Source organism: Acomys russatus, chromosome 5 (genome assembly GCF_903995435.1).
Source record: "Acomys russatus chromosome 5, mAcoRus1.1, whole genome shotgun sequence".
NCBI lineage: Eukaryota > Metazoa > Chordata > Mammalia > Rodentia > Muridae > Acomys > Acomys russatus.
Window position 1 is genome coordinate 65,330,115 of NC_067141.1, and position 21,835 is coordinate 65,351,949.

At 46.7% G+C, this 21,835-nt stretch overlaps 1 protein-coding gene across 2 annotated transcripts in view; it reads left to right on the forward strand.

Moving 5' to 3' along the window:
• The window catches only part of Sufu (SUFU negative regulator of hedgehog signaling), a 100,131-nt gene that overhangs the window by 4,072 nt on the left and 74,224 nt on the right, over positions 1 to 21,835 (forward strand). For both annotated transcript variants that reach the window (XM_051146706.1, XM_051146707.1), the window contains exon 2: positions 76 to 210. In XM_051146706.1, coding sequence (XP_051002663.1) covers positions 76 to 210 — 135 coding nt within the window. The remainder of the gene's footprint in view (positions 1 to 75; positions 211 to 21,835) is intronic.

A 21,835-nucleotide genomic window follows, 5' to 3' on the forward strand; every position in this document is an offset into this window, starting at 1 on the left:
GTTTGTAGAGTGAAGTGTCTTGATATTCTCTAGTCTCCAGGGTTAAATGGAAACCTTGTGCCTTGTCTTTTGCAGGTTGGGCGGACCAGATCCCTTGGATTATGTTAGCATGTACAGGAATATTGGGAGTCCTTCTGACAACATTCCTGAGCACTGGCACTACATCAGCTTTGGCCTGAGCGATCTTTATGGTGACAGCAGAGTCCATGAGTGAGTGTATGCCACCTGTCTCTCCTTAACCCTAAGCCTGTTTCTGAGGTTTTTTTGAATATGTGTGATAATGTTGGTTCTACGACAGTAACACTTTTTAGCGCCACCTCTCTGGTTCTGCCTTCTGCCTGTGCTGGCTATCCTGGAACTTGCTATGTAGACCAAGCTGGTCTTGAACTTGTGGTGGAGATGGCTTGAGGAATTGCTTAGGCTGGTCTTGAATTCTCCTTCTTCCCACCTCAGCCTCTTGAGTGACAGGGGTTGCAGATGTATGCCACCAAACTTGCATTCGTCTGTGCTTGGATTTTCCCCTTCACATGTTTAGCCCTGATCTGCTTCTATTCTCTGTCCTGTGCCTCTTAAAGTCTTACCCCTCTCGGAGCTAGAGAGATGGCTCAGCTATGGCTCAAGTGCTTAAGAACACTGGCTGCTCTTCCACAGGGTCCAGGTTCAATTCCTAGCACACACGGGGCAGCTTACAGCTGGTGCACAGACATGCATGCAGCCAAGATACCAATATACATAAAAGAGAGTAATTACAATTTTTTTCTTATTCTTCTCCCTGATTTTTCTTTATAATCACTTACTATATGTTTTAATTCCAAAATACATTTTGATACCAAGCGAAATATAATTAACAGTATTTAATCAGCCGGGCATGGTGGTGCTTGCCTTTAATCCCAGCACTCGGGAGGCAGAGGCAGGCTGATCTCTATGAGTTCGAGGCCAGCCTGGTCTACAGTGTGAGTCCAGGATGGCCAAGGCTACGCAGAGAACGCTGTCTGGAAAAACAACAAAACAGTATTTAATCCTCTAAGATTGCAATTAGAATAATTATAAAAGCTAACAATGCCAGGCGTAGTGGCGCATGCCTTTAATCCCAGCACTCAGGAAGCAGAGGCAGGCGAATCACTGAGTTCGAGGCCAGCCTGGTCTACAAAGCGAGTCCAGGACAGTTAATACTACATAGAGAGACCTTGTCTCAAAAACAACAACAACAACAAAAACCAACCAAACAAACAAAAAGCAAAAAACATAAACGTTTTTTTAAAAAATCACTGATTATGTACCAGGTACTTTCCTAGTCATTTTATCCATGTGTGTCACTAATGAATTTAATTTTAATTTTCAGCCTAACACTGTATAACTAGTAGATGATATTTGTCCCACCTAGTAATGAGGAAATAGAAACAAAGGGCTTCTATAAGTTAATATCATTTCTCAGCAGTGTGAGGGGCACGATTGACTGATGGATTGAATGGGCGATTGATTCAGAGCCTGGATTTCGATGTAGACAGTCTGGCTCTCCAGGTCAGACTGTTAAGATCAAACCCGGTCCTCAGGCATAGAAGGCAAGTGCTGTGTCATGGAGTACACCTTCATTCTAATAGTCTATAGTCTTTGGGGTTTTTTGAGACGAGTTCTTAGTACGTAGCCTGACATGTCTGGAGCTCGCTATGTGAAAGTACTTATTAGCACAGCGACATGGAAGATAAGAACTCCAGCAAGCGGGAAAGATTATGGTTACTTTGACTGATGTATCAGTCTCCCTCATTCAGTCTCTGCGGAGTCAGGACCAGAGGAGCCTTGCTACTTGCTACTTTGTTTTGTTTTTTTGAGACAGGGTTTCATTGTGTAGGTGTGGCTGTTCTGTAACCAGGCTGGCCTTGAACTCAGAGATCCACCTGGCATTATAGGCATGTGCTGTGCCACCACCACGGGGAGGGGGTGCGGGGGGGGGGGGGGCGGGGGCGGGGCTGAGCTGTGCTACCTTTTCAACTTTCCTAGGCTCAGTACCCACCACCCAGGTGGAAGAACAATGCTGTAAGAGGTCTCCCTTGTTTCCAGGTTTTCTTGTTGTTGCTGTTTCACAGATAAGGAAACTGAGTTATAAAATAACTGGAGTTTGAATTAGACTGAGTCCAGAGTTTGAACTCTTAACTCTTAAATGACTGCACTATACCATACTGACTTGTTGCCTAGGCCCAGGCTAGCTTTCTCTGTCTTTTGCTAGGCCCAGAGGCCAGGCCTCTTCTCTTCCCTAGCACATGGCAGGTCGTGTCTCTTTGCTTTCACAACCTTCCAAATGGATCAGCAGGAACTTTGGGAATAGACTTAATCTTGCCTGAGTGGGGACCTTGCTGTACAGTATTTGCAGTAGAGATAGAATGTTAAAAAAGAAAAAAACAAAACAAAACAAAAACCCAAAAACCAAACCAAAACAAAAAAACAAAAAACAAGACAGTAAAGGGACTCTGTTGTGTGAGATATATATACACACACACACACATTTTTTTTTTTTAAATTCTGGGAAACAGGATCTCACTCTGTAGCTCAGGCTGACCTCAAACTCACTGTAGTCAAGCCTGACCTATATTCCCCAGAGCTGGAGTTACAGGTGGTTGTGAGCACCTGATGTGGGGGGTCGGAACCTAACTCTTTCTCTGGAGGAGCAGGAAGTATTCCCCCGACCTCCCCCCCCTCTCGTTTTTGTTTTTGTTTTTGTTTTTGTTTTTCAAGACAAGGTTTCTCTGTGTACCTGGCTGTTCTGGGCTCATTTTGTAGACCAGGCTGGCCTCAAACTCACAGAGATCTGCCTGCCTCTGCCTCCCAAGTGCTGGGATTAAAGGCATGCGGGCCGCCACCTGGCCCAGGAAGTATTCTTAACAACCTTCAGAGCCAGTGAGCTAGTTTAGTAGCTAAAGGCACTGGCTCCAAGCCTGGTGATGACCTGAGTTTCCTCCCTGGAGCCCATGCAAAGGGAAGGAGAGAACCAGCCCCACTGTAGTTCTCTGACCTCCACACTCTTGACCTGTACACACGCTCCTATCCATCCTCAGACTCTTCTCAGCTGGGGATACTGTGTGATGAAACACCATGACCAAAACCACATGGGGAAGAAAGGCTTTGTTTGCCTTACATATCCTAAATCATAATCTCTTGAGGGAAGCCAAAGCAGGAACTCAAAACCAGGCAAGAACCCTGAGGCAGGAGCTGGCGCGGAGGCCGTGGAGGAGTGCTTGCTCCTTCTGACCTGCTCAGCCTGCTTTCTTATAACACCCAGGCCCACCAGACCACGGTAGCACTACTCACAAGATGCTGGGCCTCCCAGTTTAATTAATAACTAATTAAGAAAATACCCTACATGTAGTGGCACACACCTTTAATCCCAGCACTCAGGAGGCAACCTGGTCTACATAGCCAGAGCTATGTAGAGAGACCCTCTCTCAAACAAAACAAAACAAAAAAACTTCTTTAATATTATAGTGTGTGTGTGTGTGTGTGTGTGTGTGTGTGTGTGTGTGTGTATACATGTGGAGGCTAGAAGAGGGAGTTGGGTCTCCTAGAGCTGTCATTACAGGCATTTGTACATCTGATGTGGGTGGTGGGAACCGAACCGTGCTTTTCTGAGACAGTCGCAAGCACTCTTAAGCACTGAGCCATCCCTCCACACTCCCACCCCACTGTGAGGAATTCTTATTCCCTCTTGAGTATAGACAGTGAAATTCAGCGACATTTGCCATGGAGGTGGTGAAATAGAAGGCAGATCTATTCTTTACCACAGTGTTGTCCTGTTTTCCTGTGTCCCTAGCGTGTTTCCTCCTAGCAGCAGCTTCTTTTTTTCCTCACAGCTTGTTGAGGATAGAGACAGGCACTTCCTCTTGCTCAAGGACAACAGGAGGAGCCCTGCTTGGTGGTCATGAGGTGATGAACAAGCGATTGATATGGCCGTTTCCACCTGAGTTTTTCCTGCCTCACATTCACTAGAGGTGACAGGATGAGAACAATTTGTTTGCACCAAACCTGCTTGCCGTACAAGCATGAGGAGCTGAGTTTGGCTCCCCAAGACCCACAAAAAAAAAAAAAAAAAGCCGGGCACAGCGGTGCACACCTATAATCTTAGCACTGGGCAAGTGGAGACAAGACGGCTGGTGCTCACAAGCTGTTTAGTCTTACTGAATGGGGAGCTCCAGGCTCAGTGAGAGGCCCTGTCTCAAAAAATAAGGTGGAGAGCAGCGGAGGAAGACAGCTAACTACATGTGCACAACTACACAGAGATCGCACGCACGCACACATGCACGCACGCACACACGCATTGATACTTGAATGCTGAGAATTGTACTCAGCCTTCTGCTCTATGCTGGATACACACCCTACCACTGAGCTCTACATTAAGAATCTAAAAACATAAAAATCATGTCATGCAATCTCATGGTGGGTTTGTTTGTTTGCTTGCCGGCTTTTCATTGTCCCGAGACAGGGTTTCTCTGTGTAGCCCTGGCTGTCCTGGAACTCTGTCTGTAGACCAGGCTGGCCTCGAACTCACAGAGATCCACCTTCCTCTCCCTTCTTGAGTGGTAGGTTAAACGCGTGCACCACCATTACCAGGCACCCTAGTGTTTCTTGAACTTAGTTTCCATTGATCAGCTTCCCCCCATTCTGCTTTGCTGCCCTGTGGCCCCCGGGTAACCACGGGTCCACTCCCATTGCTGCGAGTGTATCGAAAGGGACTGTTGTTTCCCTTGTTTTTATTCATAACTTTTATTTATTTATTTATTGGTTTTTTGAGACAGGGTTTCTCTGTGTAGCCCTGGCTATCCTGGACTCACTTTGTAGACCAGGCTGGCCTCAAACTCACAGCAATCAGCCTGCCTCTGCCTCTCGAGTGCTGGGATTAAAGGCGTGCGCCACCACACTCGGCTCTTTTAAAGTTTTACTTATTACTATGTATACAGTGGTTTACATGTACACTTGCAGGCCAGAAGAGGGCATCAGATCTCATTATAGATGGTTGTGAGCTACCATGTGGTAGCTGGGAATTGAACTCAGGACCTCTGGAAGAGCAGTTAGTGCTCTTAACCTCTGAGCCATCTCTCCAGCCCCTTAACTTTTTATTTTACATGTATGTCTGTGCACCGCTGGTTTCTCTATTACCTTGGAAGCCGGAAGAGGTTATTAGATGTCCTGGAACTGCAGTTACAGATGTTTGAAGCCACCATGTGGGTGCTGGGACTCGAACCTGCATCCTCTGGAAGAGCAGCTAGTGTCTTAACTGGCTGCAGCATCTCTCTAGCCCTTGGCTTGGAGTTTTGAAATAGAGTCTTGTTTCATGTACTTCACCCTTGCTTCATAGTCCATGTATTCCTGAGGATGACCTTGAACTTGTGGTTCTCCTGCGTCTCACCCAGCTGCTGGGGTTACAGCAGTGTGATACCACAGCCAGGCTTATGTGGTGCTGGGGCTGGAACGCCGGGCTTTGTGCATGCTAGGCAGATGCTGCCGAATGAACTACACCCCTCACCCAAATGGTTTTGAAGAGGCAGTTTCTCAAGTTGAAAGATGACAGATTCTAGCTTGGAGCAGCAACAGGGGAGAGCAGGAGGGTTTTCTAGAAAGTGAGAGGCCACCCACAAATGCCTTCAGTAGAAGACACCGCCCTTTCTCAGTCCAGACTTGAGAGGTGTCAGACATCTGAGCCTCAGCTGCCATGCATTTGTTCCAAGCCTATAGCTCTGGCCTTCTCCTTTGTGGCCAGGCAGGCATGGATAGAGTGGGGCTGTGTGCTGCTCCTGGGACCTCCTCCTTGCCCTCATTGGACAGGAAGTTCCTGAGGCCACAGGCAGGCCCTCAAGGCTGCCCAGTTGGAGCGTGTGCTCTCCCGGTGCCGTTCTGGGGGCAGTCGTGTGCTAGAGTTACTGCTTCCTAAGACTGTCTTCATGTGGACTTGACCCAAATGACCCGGGAGAGCTAGGCTGAGCCCCACAAATACTGACTGGTTGACAGCCGTGCCGTGTCCAGGTGGGTTTGGGTTGTTCTGTGGGCTCCCTTAGGCTCCTTGACTGAGGCCGTGGAACCTTCTTTTCCTTTCGTGTTCTTCCTCACTTGAGCCCATACCACAGGAGTTATTTATTGAAATTCTGAGCATAGATTAACTTATCCACCTGTTATTTAATGTGGACTCAATCCCTGCAGTTGAGAACGGTTAACTTTCCTTTCTCAGAGCTTGCCTTGCAGGAGCTCCATAACAGACTCCTCTGTCTGCTGGGGTCTCCAGTAGGAACCCTGCCTTTGCTTGGGGTGCATGGTTTTTTTGTTTGTTTTGTTTTTGGTTTTTGGTTTGTTTTTGTTTTTGTTTTTCAAGACAAGGTTTCTCTGTGTACCCTTGCCTGTCCTCAAACTCACAGCAACCCACCTGCCTCTGCCTCCCGAGTGCTGGGATTAAAGGCATGCACCACCATGCCTGGCTTGGGTACGTGTCTTGGCCTTACCTCCCAGTGGATCTGAGCCTCCCTCCCTCCCTCCTTCCCTCACAAGATGGTGGTCCCCAGGATAGCCCAGCTGAGTTCAGCAGGCTGGAGGAAGGAAGTGCTTTGCAGGCCACACTGAAGCCTAGTCCTTTGCTTTTGTCTTAAGACGTGTTTGGTTTCAGGTGACTGAAATTCGGACAGTCTCTGCTAAGGCTGGGAATTCAGACCGCATGGGAACAGTAGGAGGCCCTTTGTCCTGGGCTGAAAAGAGCTAGATCTCTCTCTCTCTCTCTCTCTTTTTTTTAATTACATTACCAGGTGGTGGTGGCAGCTGTGGCAGTGGTGTACACCTTTAATCACGGCACTCAGGAGGCAGAGGCAGGTGGATCTCTGTGAGTTCAAGGCCAGCCTGGTCTACAAAGTGAGTTCAAGGACAGCCAGGGCTATTATACAGAGAAACCCTGTCTCTGAACCAAACAAACAAAAAATAGTATAAATTCCATTTATCCATCTGGGCATGGCACAGACACTGTGTGTGTTAGACTTGTCTGAGTTCTTGCCCCCCGCCCCATGTGGGGCTCCAGGACCAAACTCAGGAGGTCAAGCTTGACAGCAAGCACCTTTTCTCGCTGAGCTGTCTCAGCAGCTCTGTCGGGATCTTTTTTTTATAGTTGCTGAGGTGCTGGATCTCAGGGCCTTATGCATACTGGGCAGGCTCCCTAGACCCCCAGGCCCCTAGACCTCTGAGGTTTTCAGTGTTGAGAATTTCCTTCCTCCTGCCCAGCAGAAAAGCAGTGTGAGGTTATGAGCGTGAGTGCGTGTGTGTGGCAGAGTGTGGGAGTGTGTGCAACACTTGCCTGTCTGCTTGTGGAGGCACAAGTGATTCTCTTCCTCGGTCACTTTCCCCCTTATTTATTTATTTTGTTCGTTTGTTGTTTGAGACAGGATCTTTCACTGCTTAGTTAGGGTCACCATTGCTGAGATGAAACGCCCTGAGCAGAAGCATCTTGGGAAGCGAAGGGTCTAGTTTGCTCGTACTCTCTCATAGCACAGCTCATCATTAAAGGAAGTCAGGGCCAGGAACTCAAGCACCTCAGGAACCTGGAGGCAGGAGCTGATGCAGAAAGCCACGAGGAGTGCTGCTTCCTGGCTGGCTCCGTACAGCTTGCTCAGCAGTTTTCTGACATGCCCTAGACCACCACCAGCTCAGGGGTGGTTCCCCCCACAACGAGCAGAACCCTCCAACATCAATCACTTCACGGACTAAAAAGATGCCCCTCAGGCCTGCCTTTCCTCAGATCTTATGGAGGCATTTTCTCAATTGAGGCTTCCGCCTCTCAGATGACTATAGCTTGGGCCAAGTTGACATAAAAACTACCCAGGCTACTCATCGAATCTGGAGCTCGCAATTTCAGCTACACTGGCTGGTCATTAATCTCTCAGAACTCACCTATTGCTTGTCACTCCATGCCTACTGGGGCTACAAGCCTATACCCCTGGCCACTTTTAAATGGGTGATGAGGATTTGATCTCATGTTCTTATGGTTGCATAGCAACCACTTACCCATTGAGTTATCTCCCCAGCTATCCATCTATCCATCTATCTATCTATCTTTTTTTTTTTCCTGAGAGGATTTCAAGCTGGCCTTGGCAGCTCTATACCTGAGGAGGATCTAGATGCCTAATCCTCCTGCCCCCACCTTTCAGGTGCCAGAATTATAGGCATTCCCTGAACCATGCCTGGTTTATGGGCTTCTGGGGATCAAGCCCAGGGCTTCATATGTGCTAGGCTAGCGCTTTACCAACTGAGCTCCATCTTCAGCCTCCACACCATGTTTGTACAATGCTTGGATCGAGCCCAGGGCTTTGTGCATGGTAGACAAGCATCTTACCAACTGTATTCATTCCCAGGCTGCCCTTAGTGTAGTGAGCACCTGCCTTCATACTTCCTGTGTGGTCTGGGTTTGCCAGCACCTTCCTTGTTCAGGTTCTTATTCTGAAATGCTGTGCATTACCCTAGTTGACTTCATGTTACAAAGTAACATGTGGCTCCAGATGGAGTGCAGGAACAGAGGCAGGAGCTCTGCATCTCAGGTGTGTAGACACCAGCCGCTGCCCAGCAGTACTTGGGAGGCTCAGACCATGAGCAACTTACTTCTAAAAGTAGAGAAGATACAATCTAAGTAAGTAAATACACGAATAAATAAATAAAATTATGCACCCAAATTCAGAGGTATCATGAACTAATGGTGTGACCATGACTGAGCAGTGTGAACCAGGATGTGCCTGCTGCTGGGGAAAGTGTTGAAGCAACTCGGTAGAGAAGAAAGTCTTGCTGGGTCATAGCCAGGGAATACAGTTGGACACTGGTGACAGCTGGGCAGTGGCTACAGGATCTTGTGTCATCTCTTAAGTCTAAGGGCTCTATAACCTTATTGTGTATTTTCAGAAAGTTACCAGGGAGTCTTCAGCTCTAATGCACAGTAGTGAATGATTTGTTACTGGCTTGGTTGGCAAACTGACAAGATCATATTTCTTGGGTGGTCAGGAATATGTCCAGTATTCTACAAGCCCACAGAATGTTTTGGCCAGGATTTTTGGGGTGTCTGGCCATTCTTTCTGAGGCTTCCTGTAGCTATGAGGTACACTTTGCAAGCTTGCTAAGGTGTCTGCATAGCTAATCAGAGATGAGTTATGCAGATGTGGTGGCGCTGGGCATAGTAGCACATGCTGAGGCAGGAGGATGGGTAAGTTGTAGATTATGTGCTTAGCAGATTCAGGGCTAGCCTCGGTAACTTGGACTCTTGGTCAGAAAGGGTTGAGATAGGGGATCACGTTGTAGCCCAGGCTACCCTGGAGCTCACAGCAATCCTCTTCTCTCCTTTAGAATCTTACAGATAGAAGCATCACATCCAGCAAGATTTCAACTTTATAGCAAAAATGAAATAAATTAAATAAAACAAAACAAAATGCACCACAGAGATGGCACATTGTTTAGGAGGATTTGCTGTTTGTTTTTTTTGTTTTGTTTTTTTTTTTTTTTTTTTGGTTTTTTGAGACAGGGTTTCTCTGTGTAGCCTTGGCCATCCTGGACTCACTTTGTAGACCAGGCTGGCCTCGAACTCACAGCGATCCGCCTGCCTCTGCCTCCCGAGTGCTGGGATTAAAGGCGTGCACCACCATGCCCGGCTGGCTTTGCTGTTCTTTAAAGGCCCGCCTGGGATCAGTTCCCATCACCTTATCACAGCCATCTGTAACTCCAGGTCCAGGGGATCCAACACATTCTCTGTCCTCTGCAGCTGCTAAACATGCATGTGATACGCATACATACATGCAGGGGCAATTCCTATACTCATAAAATAAAAATAAAGTATTAAAACAGTATTGGCTCAGGACCCCCAAGACCAAGTTCTCTGCACGAAGGATGTTAATTTCAGAGGGACAGAGGGCAGGGAATAAGAGACAAAAAAGGCAGGAGAGGAGAGGAAGGAGAAGAGGACGGGAACAGGGAGAGAGGGGTATTTGTCAGGGTGGGGTGGAGAGGGCTAGCCCATACACAGATATCAGTTTATAAAGGAAAAGGGGAAACCCCTTGTTAGGATGAGGCTTTTTTTTTTTTTTTTTTTTTGACATATAAATTAGATGAGCCAAAGGGGGCTTTTGATTGGTGGACTTCAATGCTTTGCTAGCTGGACCCTGATAGTCCGGAGTAGGAAGTGGCCAAGCAAGGGAACAGGCCTTAGTGGCTAGTTTTAGGAATGTAATAGAATGGTTTTTCGCAAGGCAGAGAAAATGGGGGAGAAGGGCAGCGCCTGAAAGGGCCATGCTAGCCATGCTTGAGTTGGCTAGAGTCCTTTCAACACCAACAAACCCGAGGACATGTGCCTCCCAGCTCTTGGGAGGCTAACAGGAGGATTATGAAGCTAATCCGAGGTGCACAGTGAGTTCTATGGTAGCCTAAGTTATATAATGTGCCCCAGTCCCATTTCCTGAGAAGATCTCTTCTGTGTTTATATTCAGTTAATACACATACACACACACACACACACACACACACACACACACACCCTTTAATGCTTTAAGATTATTTTATTGTGTTTTTTGTTTTGTTTTGATTTGGTTTTCGGTTTTCTCAGACAGAATTTTTCTGTGTAGCCTTGGCTGGCCTGGACTTTGTAGACCAGGCTAGCCTAAAACTCACATCAATCCACCTGCTTCTGCCTCCCTGAGTGCTGGAATTACAGGTGTGGACCACCTCGCCCAGCTTTGTAGTCCCTATTTCTTTCTTTTTTTTTGAGACAGGGTTTCTCTGTGTAGCCTTGGCTGTCCTGGACTTACTTTGTAGACCAGGCTGGCCTGGAACTCACAGTGATCTGCCTGCCTCTGCCTCCCAAGTGCTGGGATTAAAGGCATGTGCCACCACACCCACATTCATTCAATCATCCTGTTCTTCCTGAGAAACGTGACTAATAGGCTCAGGCAGTCCTTGTCCTTTAGAAATCCTCCTGAATCAGCCTCCAGAGTGCTAGTATTACAGGCACGGCCTACTGACTCCTTAAATAAAATCATAAACTTATTCCATGCATGGTTGCAGCAATTTTTTTTTTAAGATTTATTTATTTATTATGTATACAGAGCTCTGCTTGCATGTATGCCTACATACCAGAAGGGGGTACCAGATCTCATTATAGATGGTTGGGAGCCACCATGTGGTTGCTGGGAATTGAACTCAGGACCTTTGGAAGAGCAGCGAATGCTCTTAACCTCTGAACCATCTCTCCAGCCCCTGTTGCAGCAATCTTGATGATATGTTGATCGTGTCACTTTTCCCTTGCAAAGTATTAGGCTGGACATGGTGGCATGTGACTGTAATCCCAGCATTTGGGGAGTAGAGACACAAGGATCACAAATTTGTAACCTGCAAGAACCTGTATTTAAATTTATAATGTATAATAAATATGTGTATCTGCTTGTATGTGTGTGTGCATAAGTGTATGTACGTGTGGGGGGCGGTTGCCCATAGAGCCCAGAAGAGGGGGATGGAGTTACAGGCTAATGCAAGCCAGTACCTGACATGGGCACTGGAAACTGGAACTGAACTCTGATCCCCTGGGAGAGCAGCAAATGCTCCTAAGTGCTCAGCTGTCTCTCAGGGTCCTTGTACCCAGGATACACAAAATATTCACAGACATGCTCACAAATGCCATGTGGTAAGTCCTTCTAGTCGCTCAAATAAATGGGCTACATTTTAGACCAGGCTTTCACAGAAAGCCAAACAATGTGATACTTGGGGTTTGGGCTTAGAGGAAAAGATGACCCACTCGCTGCCCTTTCTGACACAGGTCCACAAGGTGATGGGTAGGCAGGCCCAACTGGTTACCACCCAGCGTGAATCCTGCGAAGTCTTAGAGAGCCAGGCATTTCTTCATTGCATAGAGTGCCGTTGCTGGGACAGGTTCTGGGCCCGAGGCCTGTGATAATGAACTACACACCCGAGCCTGCTCTTCACTGCCCGTCTGTTGGCTGAAGTGACCTTGTAGGAGCTGGACTTGATACCACTTCAGAGCCTTGGGTCCTCACGGCGCCTGGCTGTCTCTTCTTGCAGAGTTCATGCCTTAGGCCTTGTGGAGAAGGAATCCAGAGGCTTAGAAATGTGGTCAGCCTAGATTTGAGGCGAGGCCAGTTGGCCATTTGACAGTGAGGTTCATAGCAGCTTCCTAGAAAGTGGAGCATGCTGGGGCTCCAGGCTTTTAATATAACCCTCAAAGGTCTCCACTTTTTCTTTTCTTTCTTTTTTTTTTTTTTTTTTTTTTGGTTTGTTTGTTTGTATGTTTTTCAAGTCAGGGTTTCTCTGTGTAATCCTGGTTGCCTGAACATGCTCTGCAGATCAGGCTGACCTCGAACTCACAGCAATCTGCCTGCCTCTGCCTCCCTGAGTGCTGGTATTAAAGGCGTGTGCCACCATGTCTGGCTAGGCCCTTCTTTTTATACTCTTTTTGTTTAGGGGTCGCAGTCTCTGGTCAGAGACTCAGTCTTGCCACAGAAAGACCACTCAAATCAAAGAGCTGTTTGTGATTTCCAGAACTGACTTCCATGCTATAACCTGGTGCTGCTGGGAGCCCTGCCTCTTACTTCAGGCCTTCCAGTGTGAGGTCAGGAGCTCAGGGGTCATGGTTGCGAGATGAAGGAAGTGCTGGAGGGAGTCTGCCTCGGTCTTCAGGTCCCATCCACTTGGCTGGCTCCACTTTCTGCTGGCTGCAGATAGGACTCCTAAGCACCTCTGAAGGCTTGGCCGATAGACGGGAAATGCTTAGTGAAAACTGACAGCGACATTATGGCGTGCCCAAAACTCCGTCTCCTTCCTGCTCTAACATTTCCAAGATCAGATTGCAGACATTGGATCTCCACCCCTGTCTGGAAATTTTTTCATTCTTGTAACCAGGGGTTTTACAAAGAGCAAAGGCCTAGACGGAAGGAAGGTGGCAGCTGGGCCTTTGGAGTTACAGGCTTCTGGAAAGGTGGGAGATGCAGGCCTGTTAGTTTTGTGCTAGTTCTTTGACCAGGCACGATATGCATAGCACATCCCGTAGTTATGCCTCTGCTCAGAACCAGCCCACTGCACTTGAGTGTAATATAAGCCACAGGCCATATGTTCTGGCACCTTACTTTCCTGCCACTCCTGCCCTCCCTCACTGTGCTCCCTGTCCTTTCTTCTGCCTCAGGGACTTTACATTTGTCTGCCCCAAACCTGGAGAGTTCTGCCCATAGATGGCCTTACCCCTAGCTCCGCCCCCTTGGATGTTTCCCCAAATAGCCCATCAGTAAGGCCTGCTCTAGATTCCTCTTTCTCTTCTCTTTTCTTCCTTCTTCCCTTTCTTTCTTTCGAGACTCAGTTTCACTGTGTAGACCAGGCTGGCCTTGAAGTCACAGAGTTTATATATATATATATTTTTTTGATTTTTTTTAAAAATATTGCATTGATGGTCTCCCTGATAAATCTAGCATGTGCTGAATAAGTACATTGGAAGAGGTTTTTCACTCCATGGGTCTGGCTCTTGCAGAAGGACTTTAGAGGGGAAGGAGTGTGTGACTTGGCATCAAGTCTGAGCACTGAGCTCAGGTGAGAGCATTTCTTTCACTGAGGCCCCCACTATGGAGATCAGAATCCATCCAGGCCCAGGTCAAGCCTCTCTCTGAGGATGATGTGTGACGTAGTTAGAGATCTGAACTTGGCTTGAGGTGAGGGCCCCAGCACTGCACGCAACATGAAAGCTCTGTCTTGTTCCTGGCGTTTCCAGGGCACGTTCTTGAAAGGTCTTGTGCTCCAGTCAGTGCTGGGGTGCCCTAAGAGAGTGAGACTAGAGAGTGCAGGTGCCATGTTGAAAACAGAGTGGCGCATGAAGTGTTAAGGTGAGTAGAGAGAAGGGGGGTGCATTTCACAGTGACACCAGCAGTGGTGTGTGTGAAGTTTTGAAATGAGACCTTGGTGCCAGAGCTGTCATGTTGTGCAGCTCTAGGACACTGATCACACTGTTCTGCAGCCGGCGCTCCCTGGAAGGTAGGGTGCTTAGAGCCCTGACCATCCAACTCCATGACAAATCTAGGTGGTAAGAACTGCTTCTGCCAAGTCAACACAGGAGGGACCTGAGGCATTGTAGGAACAGAGGGATCACCAGTGCTGCACTAGAGGAGGAGGCCAGTGGAATCGCTGAGATGCAGAGCCTGAAGGCAGTGTGAGAAGTGTGATCCTTGGCACTGGAGAGATGGCTCAGTGGTTAGGAGCACTTGGGTTTGGTTCTTAGCACCCTATGGCAGCTCACAATTTCCTGGAACTCCAGTTCAAGGGGCCCTAACACCCTCTTCTGGCCTCCTTGGGTAGTAGATATGCACATGGCACATAGACACATTCAGGCAAAACACCCCTGCACACATAAAATAAAAATAAATAAAAGCTTCAAAAATAATGTGGCAGTCAGACCAGCCATTCAGCACTCCAGCTCTAGACGGTCCAGTTCCTCCTTCTGACTTCTCCAATACCAGAGACACTGTGGCGCGTGTACATGTATGCAGACAAAATACTCATTATACATAAAAAGTATTAAAATCTAAAAATAATTAAGATAAAATTAAGTTTCATTTTGATTTTTATTTGTTTTTTCAAGACAGGGTTTCTCTGTGTAGCCTTGGCTGTCCTGGACTCCCTTTGTAGACTAGGCTGGCCTCGAACTCAGAGCAATTCGCCTGCCTCTGCCTCCTGAGTACTGGGATTAAAGGCGTGTGCCACCATGCCCAGCTTTATTTATTTACTATGTATACAGTGTTCTGCCTGTATGTACACCTGCAGGTCAGAAGAGGGCACCAGACCTCATTATAGATGGTTGTGAGCCACCATGTGGCTGCTGGGAATTGTAATCAGGACCTTTGGAAGAGTAACGAATGCTCTTAACCTCTGAGCCATCTCTCCAGCTCCCACTTGTTTGTTGTTTAATGTCAGGGTCTGGTAGCTCCTTGAAAGGATGGGAATGCCATCACCACTTAGTGTCCACTCGATGTTGACATGGTGTACCCCACGCATAGCACACACACAGAGTACAGCCTTGCCCTTGGGGAACTGAGGTGCAGAGGAGATTGTCTTTGAATTACCTGCTTCAGGTGTCGTGAGGCACCTGGCTGCTCAGAGTCTTAGGAGATGGGGAGTGGACAAAAGGCCCCTGGGCAGACCTTCTGCCTCTCGGTCATCAAGAAGCCCGCGAGGTATACACCTATGCGACAGAGGCACACTTCCCACCTTGGGTTGAGACTCGCCATCACTGGCCTGGCTTGCCTTATTTTTTAAAGGTTTTGTAAGGTTTTTTACTTAAATCAACAAGATGAGGAATGGCAGCTTGTTAGAGTTCTTTCTTTTCTTTCTTTCTTCTTTTTTTTTTTTTTTTTTTTTTTTTTTTTTTTTTTTTTTTTCTTGAGACAGGGTTTCTCTGTGTAGCCCTGGCTGTCCTGAAACTCTGTAGACCAGGCTGGCCACAAACTCAGATATCTATCTGCCTCTGCCTTCTGAGTGCTGGGATTAAAGGGGTGGCATGCAGTTGGGGTGGGAGTAGGAGGTTGGAAGAGGTGGAGGGGGCAGCAAACCTTTAATCCGAGCACTCACTTGGGAGGCAGAGGCAGGTGGATCTCTGAGTTCAAGGCCAGCCTAGTCTACAGATTGAATTCCAGGACAGCCACACAAAGAAACCCTGTCTCAATAAGCATAAACCAAAAAAAAAAAAAAAAAAAAAAAAAAAAAAAAAAAAAAAAAAAAAGGCATGTATGCACTACCACACCCAGCTTTATGTCAGTTCTTTCTTTAAAATTTTTTAAAAATTTTATGTGCATTTGGTGTTTTGCCTGCATGTAGGTATGTGGGAAGGTGTCAGACCCCCTGGAACAGGAATTACAGTTGTGAGCCAACATGAGGGTGCTGGGAATTGAACCCGGGTCCTCTGGAAGAGCAGCCAGTACTCTTAACCACTGAGCCATCTCTCCAGCCCCCAACACATCAGAGTTCTTAATAGCTTTCCTACCTGGCTTGGGATCCCCTGGGTTTGGCCGCCTGCCCTCTGGAGGAGGTTGGGAATAGAGGGAACAAGGCCTAGCAGATCTTCCTGCAGGGGAGGCCTGACTGAGCCTTCACTGCTCTGTAGGGAAGGGTCTGAGGCTCCTGGCCTTTACTTTTCTTAAATTCCATGTCTTGGGCTGGGAAGCTCTTTGCTCACTGAAAGCCCAGGACAGAGTTGAGCTGCTAAAGTATTGGGAGCAGGAAGGTCTGGCTGGATTCTTAGCTGGGAATGCTGTGGGCATGTGGTCGTTGGCTTCTGGCTAGGCTTAGGAAAGGGCTCCTCCAGTCAGGAGGATGGATGCCATGAATCTGATTGGACAGAGTGTAGCAGAGAGCAAGCATGAGAAACTCAGAGGTAACACTCTCAGCTCTAGAGAACGTGGTCTCTGTGATCCCTTCTCAGTTCCTTCTCTTCCTTAGCTGGGAATGAGCCCAGGACCTTCTGCAGGGGCTGTCTCTGGCCCAAGGATGATGATTCTTTTTCTTTTTTCCTTCATGACTCCTCTTTGTCATCCCACCCCCTTTTTCAATTTTTTGTTTTTGAAACAGGTCCTCATGCAACCCAGGCTGGCCTTGACTTTGCTATATAGCTGAGGATAACCTCAAATTCCTGACCTTCCTACTTTCACCTCCCCAAATACTAGAAATATGATTGATGGTACCATATCCAGCTCCTTTCTCTTTTCAGAAGCTGGGTGTGGTGGCGCACGCCTTTAATCCCAGCACTCGGGAAGCAGAGGCAGGTGGATTGCTGTGAGTTCCAGGCCAGTGTGGTCTACAAAGGGAGTCCAGGACAGCCAAGGCTACACAGAGAAACCCTGTCTCAGAAAAACAAAACAACAAAAATAAAAACAAAAGATGGTTCAGTATAACTCAGAATTTTAAGGAAATCTTAATTCCAGAGGAATATTGTCATGTAAACATCTCAAAATTTTAGGGTTTTTTTGTTTGTTTTGTTTTTTGCTAAGTTTTACTACCCAGTATAATACTGTTGTCACCAGTTACTGTTACTGTTGTGTTATCAGTAATTCAGAGTAGTTCAAAATGAAAACGTCCCCTCTGCTTAGGTTTACTCAGTAATTATTTACAGAACTCCGCCACTGAGCTGTTGTCACTCAGAGAGCAGTAGCCGGCCAGAAGTCTCAGGGCCACATTTGGGGCTTTAGAGGGACCCACTGCCCAGAAGCCGGACAAAGCTGGTAGACTCCGGCCAGTGGAGGGCTTTGAAGGGATCCACTGCCTGGAAGCCAGACGAGGCTGGTAGACTCCGGCCAGTGGTTCTTGAAGGACTGTGTCCACAAAGCCCCCAAGTCCCAGAATTAAGGAAACCATCAGCCCCTGTACACACTGGGGGTGTGGGAAGGGGAAGACAGGTGGCCTCCATACACTGGGGGTGTGAGAAAGGGGGACAGGTGGCTTCCACACACTGGAGGTGTGGGAAGGGGGACAGGTGGCTTCCAGCTGGCTCTAAAAAGATCAAAGGTGTTCTCCAGAGGTTGAAAATCTATCCTTGTGGGTGGAGAATGTCCTTGTCCCTGTGTGTAGGTGAGAAAACTGGGCAGGCACAGGGAAGTTAGTTTGTCCACAGGTCAGCCAGGAGGTGGTGGAGCTAGAGCTAGCATCAGCTCACTGGCCTTTGCACCTGTGTCCATGCTCTCTCTAATCCAGCCTCTTACTGGGGTTCTGGAGTCGAATGGCTTTGGAGGCTACCCTGTAGCATCCAATGGCTAAGGAAGCTGCTATTGAGGCTCTGTTGGTGATGTTCTCACTGCCCGGCTCACTGGTGCTACTGGCAAGCTTGCCATTCTACCTCAGCTAGTTGCTGTTTATTTTTAATTGTTATTACATTTAGTGTGTGTGTACACATGTGTGCATATTGCCCTCAGTCTATTTCTCTGAGACTAGCATTCCCACATCAGCCTTCTGAGTAGCTACGACTAAGGTGACACATTGTATCCAACTACAGGTATTTTTGGTAGCTTTTGCTTCATGATTTTTCCCGTTGCTTTATTTTGTTTTATTCTCTGAGACAGGGTTTTCCTGTGTACCTATCCTAGAACTCCCTCTATAGACTAGCCTGGCCTCAAATTCTTGCTTTTTTTTTTTTTTTTTTTTTTTTTTTTTTTTTTTTTTTGGTTTTTCGAGACAGGGTTTCTCTATGTTATCTTGGCTTTCCTGGGCACTCGTTGTAAACCAAGCTGCCCTCAAACTCAGTGATCTGCCTGCCTCTGCTTTCCGAGTGCTGGGATCAAGGGCATGCGCCACCACACCCAGCATTTTTTTTTTCAAGACAGGGTTTCTCTGTGTAGCCTTGGCTGTCCTGGACTCACTTTGTAGACCAGGCTGGCCTTGGACTCACATCGACCCACCTGCCTCTGCCTCCGAGTGCTCGGATCAAAGGTGTGCGCCACCATGCCCAGCCCTTGCTTCATTTTTTAATGCTCATTCATTTATAGTAAAATATTTATGGTATGAAAATTATCATTGCCACCAAGTTTAGATATAGTTTAGTGAAATTAAGATTCTACATTAGTGTACGGCCATTAGCACCTTCTGTTTCTAGAACTTTTTAGTTTTCCCAATTGAAACTAGACCCTTTCAAATTAATAGTTTACCATTAAATGTGTCTCCCAACACCTAGAAATCACGGTTCTGTTTTCTGTCTCTAAATCTGAGTACTCTAGTTGCCTTGTCTAAGTTGATGCACGCAGGGTTGCTCCTCTGTGTCAGGCTTACTTCACTTAGCACGATGTCTTCAAGATTCATCTGTATTGTTTGGGTCAGAATCTCGGTGTGCATTGCTTGTGTTTGTGGCAGGATTTCACCTGTGGCTGGCCTCAAGAATCACTGTGGCCTTTTAATCCCAGCACTCGGGAGGCAGAGGCAGGCAGATCGCTGTGAGTTCGAGGCCAGCCTGGTCTACAAAGTGAGTCCAGGATGGCCAAGGCTACACAGAGAAACCCTGTCTCAAAAAACCAAAAAAAAAAAAAAAAAAGAATCACTGTGGCCTCAAAAACCAGGTGTGGTGGCGCATACCTCTAATCCCAGCACTCGGGAGACAGAGGCAGGTGGATCTCTGAGTTCGAGACCAGCCTGGTCTACAAAAGCTAGTCCAGGACAGCCAAGGCTATACAGAGAAACCCTGTCTCAACCAAACCAAACCAAACCAAACAAAACATTGTGTAGCTGAGGGTGGTCTAGAACTGCTGATGCTCCTGTTTCACCTCCCACGTCCCAGGAGTTTAGGGCTGTGCCTCGGCTTTTCTTTCTTAAGGCCGAACAGCTGGCTGCTGCTTCTCTGCACAGGTTTCCATTGCTCGCCTGGCATTTGCTCTTTGCCTGTTCTGTGTGGGAACCCTTCAGTGCTACTGTGAACAATGCTGCTGTCAACAGGGGTGTTCAAAACCCTATTTTCAGGCTTTTGTGTAGATACCCAGACATGGAATTACTGGTTCATTGCAGCAACTCTGTTTGTGTTTTGAAAAGAGCTGTGCTTCCTACAGCAGATGCATTGCCACCAGCTGTGCAGGAAATTCCAGTTTCATGACCGTTTGACTTGATGAGCCGCCATTTACATTTTTACCTGACAGTTAACAGAGAGGCTGTAGTGTGGCGTTTGCATGTAACCTGGTTCTCACCAGGTGGAGGAGGCACAGAGAGCCTGCTTCTCAGGCCAGTCTGCTTCCTGTCAGCCCTGGCTTATAGTCATGGTGGTGTCAGAATGAAGCACAAGACCTTATCTAATCCCCTACTTATAGAACACTGGCATTTTTGTCTAATTTTTTGTTTCATAAATACTACTAATCATGTTAATGCCAAAGGCTTTTTTCCACATAGAAGATTATTCCCTTATGGTGAGGTCCCAGAACTAGTAACTGCTACTGTAAATAATCCCTGACACTGAGCTGTTCTGTGTTCAGGTGTTGTTCCAAGCATTTGGCTCTATGTGTACTATGCATGAATTAAGTAGCTTCCTAGAAGCATCACACACGACCACCACCCCCGCCCCCAGACAAGGGCTCGCTCTACCATGAATTCATGCTGAGATGCTCCCTCTGTCTGTCCCTGGACCCTGGGCTCACATCTAGGCTAGGCTGGAATCGAGCCCTGGCAGCCCAGCCTCTGCTTGCTTTAGAGCTGGGTTACGGCATTTTCAGGAATTCTTGGCTTGTCATGTGGGTGCTCAGAGTCAAAGCTTCGTGGGTACAAAGCAAGCACTCCTAACTGCCTGGCCATCTCTCTGGCTACTTCTTTTTTTTTTTTAAAGATGTGTTGTTGTTGATGTTGTCTTGTTTTGTTTTGGTTTTTTTTTTTTCTTTTTTCTTTTCCCCCTCTGTTTTTTTAATTAATTAAAAATAATTTTACATATATATTCATATTATTACACATACATACAATAAACTACCTACAGCAAGAAGAGGCATTAAACAATCAGGAATTATATAAATGTCACATTCTTAGTATTTTGGCTATTTGTATTTGGAAGCCTTGAAGATTAGGAAGCCTTTCCTATCTTGGTGCATCTAAAATTCTGAATGTAAATCAATATCTATCATATCTTATCATTATCAACTTAAAACATCTATCTAGACCTTAAAACATCTTAACCCCTATACAACTAAGCTTAATTGTAAAACCAAACCCCATTTGGTCTTGGTTTTTCAAGACAGGGCTTCTCTGGGTAGCTCTGGCTATCCTAGAGCTGGCTTTGTGGATGACCAGGCTGGCCTTGAAATCAGAAATCTGTTTGCTTCTGCTTCCCGACTGCTGGGATCAAAAGTGTGTGTCACTACTGCCCAACTGTTTTGGTTTTTTTATTTTTATTTTTTTGGTTTTGAGACAGGGTTTCTCTGTGTAGCCTTGGGTGTCCTGGACTCGCTTTGTAGACCAGACTGGCCTCAAACTCACAATCCCAGAGTGCTGGGATTAAAAGTGTGTGCTACCACGCCTTTTTTTTTTTTTTTAAAGATTAAAATTATTTTTATTTTATGTGTATGGATGTTTTGAATTCATTTATGTAAATGCGCTTTGTGCGTGCCTGGTGCCTGCAAAGTTCAGACAGAAGAGGGTCATATTTTCAGGAACTGGAGTTATAAATGGTTATAAGCCGTGAATGCTGGGGACTCAATCTGGACCCTCTGAAAGAGCAAGAAGTGCTCTTAACCACTAAGTCATCTCCCCAGCTCCCTGTCCAGCCCTTTTGTTTTTTGTTTTTGTTTGGCTTGGTTTTTGAGACAGGGTTTCTCTGTGTAGCCCTGGCTGTCCTAGACTTGCTTTGTAGACTAGGGAGCAATCCACCTGCCTCTGCCTCCTGAGTGCTGGGATTAAAGGTGTATACCACCACACCTGGCCTTGGCAGAGGCAGGCATATGCTTATGAGTTCAAGGCCAACTTGATATACAAATCGAGTTCCAGGACAGTCAGGGCTACACAGAGAAACCCTGTCTTAAAAACAAAAACAGAACCAAAAAAACCTGTGACAGAGAAGAATCCGACTCATTACCCCAATACATTTACACTTGGGTAGTTTCAGAATTATTAACCTATACTGAGGTAACAATAAGCCAACTCGCTAGACTTTGTTTTTTGTTCTTTCTCTTTCCCCAAAGATACATGGCCAACAAACTGTATCCAAAGGTTACAAATTGAGAAGTTAAAAGAACCAACCAAACAAACAAAAACAAAAAAACCAAAAAAACTCTCTGGTCTCCAGCCCTTCCCACCTGATTTACACATCTTGTCTCCCACATAAATGAACAGATAGTGTTCGTTTGCTTTTTTT